General features: G+C 49.2%; 2 protein-coding genes across 2 annotated transcripts in view; both read left to right on the top strand.

Annotated features, from left to right (window-relative positions):
- Positions 1 to 6978, top strand: part of Catsperg (cation channel sperm associated auxiliary subunit gamma) — a 545789-nt gene that overhangs the window by 349499 nt on the left and 189312 nt on the right. The gene's annotated exons all lie outside the window — the stretch shown is intronic.
- Sipa1l3 (signal induced proliferation associated 1 like 3) overlaps positions 1 to 6978 on the top strand; it is a 185673-nt gene that overhangs the window by 129958 nt on the left and 48737 nt on the right. Inside the window, exon 9 of the mRNA XM_029479233.1 lies at positions 6410 to 6684. Coding sequence (XP_029335093.1) covers positions 6410 to 6684 — 275 coding nt within the window. The remainder of the gene's footprint in view (positions 1 to 6409; positions 6685 to 6978) is intronic.

The following is a 6978-nucleotide window of genomic DNA, read 5'->3' as shown; positions in this document are numbered from 1 at the left end:
CTCTCTCTCTCTCTCTCTCTCTCTCTCTCTCTCTCACACACACACACACACACACACACACACACAGGATTCTGGTTGCCCATCCCTTCACCTCAGAAAGACAAAACAAACACACACACACACACACACACACACACACACAGAAAGACAAAACAAACACACACACACACACACAGAAAGACAAAACAAACACGCACGCGCGCGCGCACGCGCGTGCGAGCATTCATTGCCCCTGAAATTCGGTAGGATATGCAAGTCTGAGCTTACACTGAAAGTTTAAGTGGAGCTGGAAGTATAAGCTCAGTGGAAGAGCATTTGACAAGGCCCTGGGTTCAATTCCCAGTACTGAAACTGAGAGAGCTTTGCTCTGGGAGACTTAAAATATAAGGAAAGGTTTGGGCAGGGGGAGTGCGGCGGTGGAGAGGCGGCTCAGAGGTTGAGTCTGTGTACTGCTCTTGCAGAGGACGTGAGCTTAGTTCCAAGCATCCATATCGGGCAGCTCACAGCTGCCTGTAGCTCCAGCTCCAGAGGTTCCCATCGTCTCTGGCCTCCATGGGTGCCAAGTCCCTACATTGTCAAGCACATACCCATAAACACGCACTTTTACAAAAGCGAAAATTAAATAAACTAAAGGTTCTAGACCAGGTTCGGCTAACCTGTGGCCCTTGAGCCACACATAACCCAGGATAGCTATGAATGTGGCCCAGCACATTTGTAGACCACACTACCACGTCAGATGTCAAACGTTGGCTACCCCAGTCTAGACCATTAGAGTATAGAGGAAGGGCAAGGAACATAAAAAATAATGAGAAAGTACAATGAAGGACACAGACGTAATTGTATGGCTGGATTCAGGTTCATACTTATAGCCACAGCAATCATGAATGGTTTAACTTTCTGTATTAGAAGACAAGGACATAAAATATAGTAACTGTATTCTAACCAAGCTTGCACACCTTTGATTACAGCACTAGCAGGGGGCAACAAGCAGATCTCTATGAGTTCAAAGCCTGCCTGGTCACACAGTGAGTTCCAGGACATCTAGAGCTATGTGGAAAGATCCTGTCTGAAAACAAAACAAAACAAAAAAGTTAATCTTGAGTAGGAATATAGCTTGAAGTTAGAGTTCTTACTTGCCTGGCATGTTTAAGACCCTGGGTTTCATCTTCAGCACCATAAGGCAGGGTCAGAGTAAGGGCTGAAAAATCTTCCATTTCTTCCTGGTAGACAACTCAACTCTCGGCCCAACCGAGAGTGGTCGATTAGCAACAAATGAGTGGGAACGACAACCGAGAACAGTGTTGAGAAGAGCTGAGGTTGCATACCTGAGCTTCATCGTGTACCGAGGTCAGCACTGAGCTTCATAGACAGTGTACCGAGGTCAGCACTGAGCTTCATAGAGAGTGTACCGAGGTCAGCACTGAGCTTCATAGAGAGTGTACTGAGGTCAGCACTGAGGTGATGGTCTTTGACAGGCTTGATAGCGGCATGCCAAGCATGCCAGAGAACTCCATATTCCACAGTAGTTAAGAGTACAGGGTTGGGCTGGAGAGAAGGCTCAGTGGTTAAGAGCACTGACTACTCTTCAAGGGGTCCTGAGTTCAATTCCCAGCAACCACATGGTGGCTCACAATCATCTGTAATGGGATCTGATGCCCTCTTCTGGTGTGTCTGAAGACAGTGACAGTGTACTCACATACATACATACAATTAATTAAAAAAAAAAAAAAGTCCTCAGGAGAGGGGATGAAGAGTAAGAGGCACAACTCAAAACTTGTTTCTAACTCATTAGTCACAGTGTTATCCCGTGGCCACATGGAAAAGCTAAAGGGAGAGTCAGCCCTTAGCTGTCAACAGAGCTGTGCCCGAGAAGGAGAGGAGGGAGGAGGATGCTGGGGAGATCTCTGCAGACCCGGACCTCAGGGACCACTGGTATTTTAAGACTTGTTTGTAAAGTAAATTACGTATTGTAGGTAACCTGTCCAAAATACACACAATATTTTATCTATAAGCCGTAAGCCTAGATTGGGCAGTTGTTGAGCTATTCTGACTTACATCCCAGCCTTATGTCCCTTGTCACTTGCCATTTCTCCTGGCCACGTGCTTATGGTCCATGTCTTCTCATGGCGGCCTCCTCCTTTCTTGGTCTCCTTTCTTCCCCTCTGCTCTCTTGAGAGCTGAGACCCCTCACTTGATCCTCTGGTCCTGCCTTTCTCTCCCTATTGTCCAATCACAGGCTCTATAGCCTTTTATTAACCAGTTAACTTTAAGCTGGGGAGCAGGGTTTATGGGGTTTTTTTTAGGACAGTTATGGTGTACTCATATAGATAAAATGAAGAAATAAAGCTTTAAAAAAGAGAGAGAGAAAAGAAAAGAATCCTATATAAATAATATGCAGGGTTTTGTCTCATTTTATTACGGGGGTTTTGTTTCATTTTATTACATATATGATACAAACATTTTAAAGGTTCAGTGACTTACATTGCCTAGGCAAGCTTCCTTGACCTAGACCTAGTTGGCCATGACCTTGCCCTGTAGCAGCGTGCTGTGTTAAATTCAGGTGGCATTGGTTAAACTCCAATCTCAGCTTCTCTGACTTCACAATCGATGCATCTTCATGAAACCACTGTCGCCAGTGTGCCGGTCTCCTGACAGAAAATGAGGTTCTGTTCACAGCACCCCCCATCCAAACATACCCGATCTCCTATGAGCTAGGTAGCCAAGCAGGGTTGGGCCTGGTCAGTACTCAGGTGAGAAAGGATAAGGTTTGACCCCCAGGGGTCTCCATCTGTTTGATCTCATCTGACCTTAGACTTAAGTCTAGGAAGACTTACAGTAGGCAGTCAGTAAATTGATCAATGATTGGTTTGTCAAGTGAGCTGTGTGCATGACATTTGGAAGTCCTCATACCAGCTCCAATGCTGTTCTTCTCGCCATATGATAGATGAAGAAACTCAGGCTCACAGAGGAACGGGCATTCACGTGCCCCCGTATGGCCTGCAGATAGCAGAGTTATCCTGATTCCAAGTTGTTCTGACTCACAGCATTCTAGATCCCAACACAAGACTGGTCTGTCTCCAGCTGCTTCCTCAGAATTCTCCCAGGGCTGCCCACATGACCCTGGAACCCTCACACAGTCACTGCAAGCTGTGGTTTCTCCCATGCCCTCATGCTTCCTGTTTCAGTAAAGGCCAGGGACCCCTTGTTCTCACATCCACACCCCATCTGTCAGTGCCACCTTCCAGCAGCCTGTAGCTGCCTCCCCCCACTCCCATGCCTACTCCCTAGCACGAGTCGCCCATGGCTTGGGATTTGGGGAGAGTTAAGACATGCTCTCATTATGTAGCCCAGGCTAGCTTCGAAGCTGTGGTTTTCTACCTCAGCTTCAGGAATGCCGAGATTGCCGGCCTGTTCCGCCATGCCTAGCCTCTCCTGAGTTATTGCAGGAGCCTGCACACACATGTGTGCATGGTGCACGTACACAGACACACACAACCCCCTTCTCTCCTTCTCTCCATCTCCCCCGCCCCCTTTGTCTCCACCTTTGTTCTACTGTGATCTGTTCTCAGCATAGAGATCACCTCCATTCTATGTGGCAAACCCTTATCTTACCCTAGGTGAAAGGCAAAGAGGCCTATGTGTTCACCCCTGGTAATCCCTCTAGGAGCCTTCTCCCACTGCGCCTGCCACACACAGACCTGCTGTTTCTTGGATGTGCTAGGCAGTTGTACAACCTCAGGGCCCTTGTACACCTATCCCTTCTTACTGAAACTCTCTTTGGTTGCTCCATGGCTTAGTCCCTCCCTTCCTGCAAGGTCCCTTGTCCCCCAGAAGTCTCATTGTCTAGACTTGAAAACTCGGCCAGTAAGTTCCAACCATTTGCCACCATCTGCCATGTGCTTTTTTTTTTTTTTTTTTTTTTAAGATTTATTTATTCATTATATGTAAGTACACTGTAGCTGTCTTCAGACACTCCAGAAGAGGGCGCCAGATCTCATTACGGATGGTTGTAAGCCACCATGTGGTTGCTGGGATTTGAACTCTGGACCTTCGGAAGAGCAGTCGGGTGCTCTTACCCACTGAGCCATCTCACCAGCCCTGCCATGTGCTTTCTTTTCAGTACTATGTATTGGGGTTTATTTGTTGTTGTTGTTTCTTCCCTTGAAACTTGAGTCTACATGTAGTGGGTCCACAGGCACAAAGACAGCGGTCAGCTGAGGGTGGGACAAAGGAGCAGAGGTATAACACCCAACGGTGACACACCGCATGGATCGCAGGCGCTATCCCCTAGCACCCAGGCTTGTGAGGAGGTCTGCCCTGCCTGCCAGAGTGGCTTTCCTTCCAGAGCAGTACCGATCATCCTAATAAACAGTAAAGGGGCAGCCTCATTTAACAAATAAAACAAATTCAAAAAGTAGAAGTGGACGTGGCTAGGCAGCACAGTCTCCTGCAGCTAACAACACCACGGCTTTCCCCAGCCGTGGAACAGGAAAACCACTGCAGAAAGAAGCACCTATGGCTAAAGCTGGTGGCAGCACCGATCTAGGGCAGAAGTGTGAGTATTTAGAAGGCAGTTTGACTGATACATTACATTCCATTTAGCAGAATAGCTTTCCCACTAGGGCTTATGACCTCCCAAAACATACATGGCCATTCCTTTCTGAGAAGTGAACCTCAGATGCAATCAGAGAGTGGTTGGTGAGGCTGAGGAAAATGGCTCAGTGAGTAAGAACACTTGCTACAGAAGCCTAAGGACTGGAGTTCAACACCGCCCCCCCCCCCAGCACCCACATAAAAAGCCAAGTGTGGCCATGCACATACCTGTAGCCCACCAATGTGGGGGACAGAAACAGGATGGTTGGGGCTTGCTGGCTGCTGTTAGCAAGTCTAGTTCAGAAAGCTAGTCTGGTTCAAAAAGAGAGCCTGTGTCATGGGAATAAAGTGGGAAAGGCTAGCTCAGCACACTCGCTGTCCTCCCCTGAGGTCGTCACGCACACAGACACATAAAGAAAAAGGGGAAAGGCTTGGTGAACTCCAAACTGGCTGGGTCACTGCAGCACCAGTGACCACATCCTATAGCAAAGTTAAGGTCTTTTGGCGTCCCAAGAAGATTGACAAATGGCAGACTGAGGTCCTGGGGCTCCCAGTCTGTGTGTATTTATGTCTGACATTCAGACATACGCACTGAGGCTTTGCACATGTGTAAAGCTGAAAGACATGAGAAGTGAGGCCTGTGTAACCTGGCCTGCTCCATGCTGGGAGGTTTGTGCCTCCAAGAACAATGCCACCAAGTGGAAGCATGTTGCATGAGACAAACTGATAAATGTCCCCAGCACTGCAGCTACCACGCCCCCCCACTTACTGCCACGCTCAGGGCATTGTGCAGGTCAGACACACTTGTGGTCAAAACAGCAAGAGTTTCTATCATATTACACATTTACTCTGAGTTTGGCCAAGGGCTCTGCCCACCCCTCTTCTAGCCCTGGGACCTCCAACTGTCCAGACAGCCTTCCATACCTAGAACCTTACTAGTCTCGATGGCAGAATCCAAAAAGACCCATGCAGTCTCATACTGGCAATTAAGTGTTCACCCAGGCCTTAGGGAGGCTGAGGTAGGAAAAACAAAAGTCTAAGGAAAGAATGGGCAGTGAGAGACCCTGCTTCAGAATTAAAGTCACAGAGAAGGCTGGGGTCACTGAGGAGATGGCTCGGTGGGAACACGTGTAAAAGTGTGAGGACCTGAAGTTTTATCTCCAGCATCCAACACAAAAGGCCATGCTTGGCCGTGTGGACCCCTAACTCCAGCACTGGACATGAGAGACAGACAGATCAGCAGGGTCCTCTGGCCACCGTCCTAGCTAAAACACAGCAAGCTCCAGGCTCAGAGGAAGACCAGCCTCAAGGGAGTACTGCAGAGATCCAGAGAGGACACTTGATGCCTTCTGTGTGCATGTACACATACATGTCTGGGGACACACACACGCACACACCACCAGTGAGGAGTTGAAGATGCCATCCTGTGGTGAGAGCATTTGCGTAGTGTGGCTCCGTGGTAGACATTTGCTTAGCGTACACATAATCCCATACTCCATCCCCAGTACCACAAAATCAGTCAGTCAACCAGCTAATTAATACCCCAACCAAAAGGCCAGGCCTGCTGACCACACAGCTGACGACGGTGGGCCGAGAGGTGGAGGAGGAAGCAGGGATATTTGGAGAGCACCGCCCATGGCTGCTGTGCTCTCTGAACTCTCATGTTTCCTGCCCAGAGCCCAGGCTGGGATCCTGGTGGCACCTGGAAGGCAAGGGGCACTCGCCAGTCCCTCTGAGAGGGGACTGATTGGACAAGGGTCTTCAGAGCCTGCCTCTGAGCCCAACAGCTGAGACTCATCCCACCCACTGCCCACAGGTGATGACCAACGGCTGGGAGACAGTGGATATGACCCTGCGGCGGAATGGGCTGGGGCAGCTGGGCTTCCACGTGAAGTACGATGGCACGGTGGCTGAAGTGGAGGACTATGGGTTTGCCTGGCAGGCTGGCCTCCGGCAAGGCAGCCGGTTGGTAGAGATCTGCAAGGTGGCTGTGGTGACACTAAGCCATGACCAGATGATCGACCTGCTGCGCACCTCCGTCACTGTGAAGGTGGTCATCATCCCACCCTTTGAAGACGGCACTCCACGAAGGTAAGAGCATCACCCTGAGAGGCAGGCAGAGACCAAGATTGGCAGCCTCCAAATGTCCCAAGGCCTCAGTGAAGGAACCTTATAAGTCAGTGGTTCTCAGCCTTCCTAAGGCTGCTGCGATCCTTTAACACAGTTCCTCATGTTGTGGTGACCTCCAACCATAAAATTATTTCTGTCACTACTTCAATTTTTCACTAGATATTTTCTTTATTTACATTTCAAATGTTATCCCCTTTCCTAGTCTCCCCTCCGAAAATCCCCTATCCCCTCCCACCTCCCCCTGCTCCCCAACCC

The sequence above is a fragment of the Mus caroli genome, chromosome 7 (assembly GCF_900094665.2).
Source record: "Mus caroli chromosome 7, CAROLI_EIJ_v1.1, whole genome shotgun sequence".
In the NCBI taxonomy this organism is placed as follows: Eukaryota; Metazoa; Chordata; class Mammalia; order Rodentia; family Muridae; genus Mus; species Mus caroli.
Note: the sequence above shows the minus strand (reverse complement) of the source record. Positions and strands in the feature narration are given on the sequence as shown.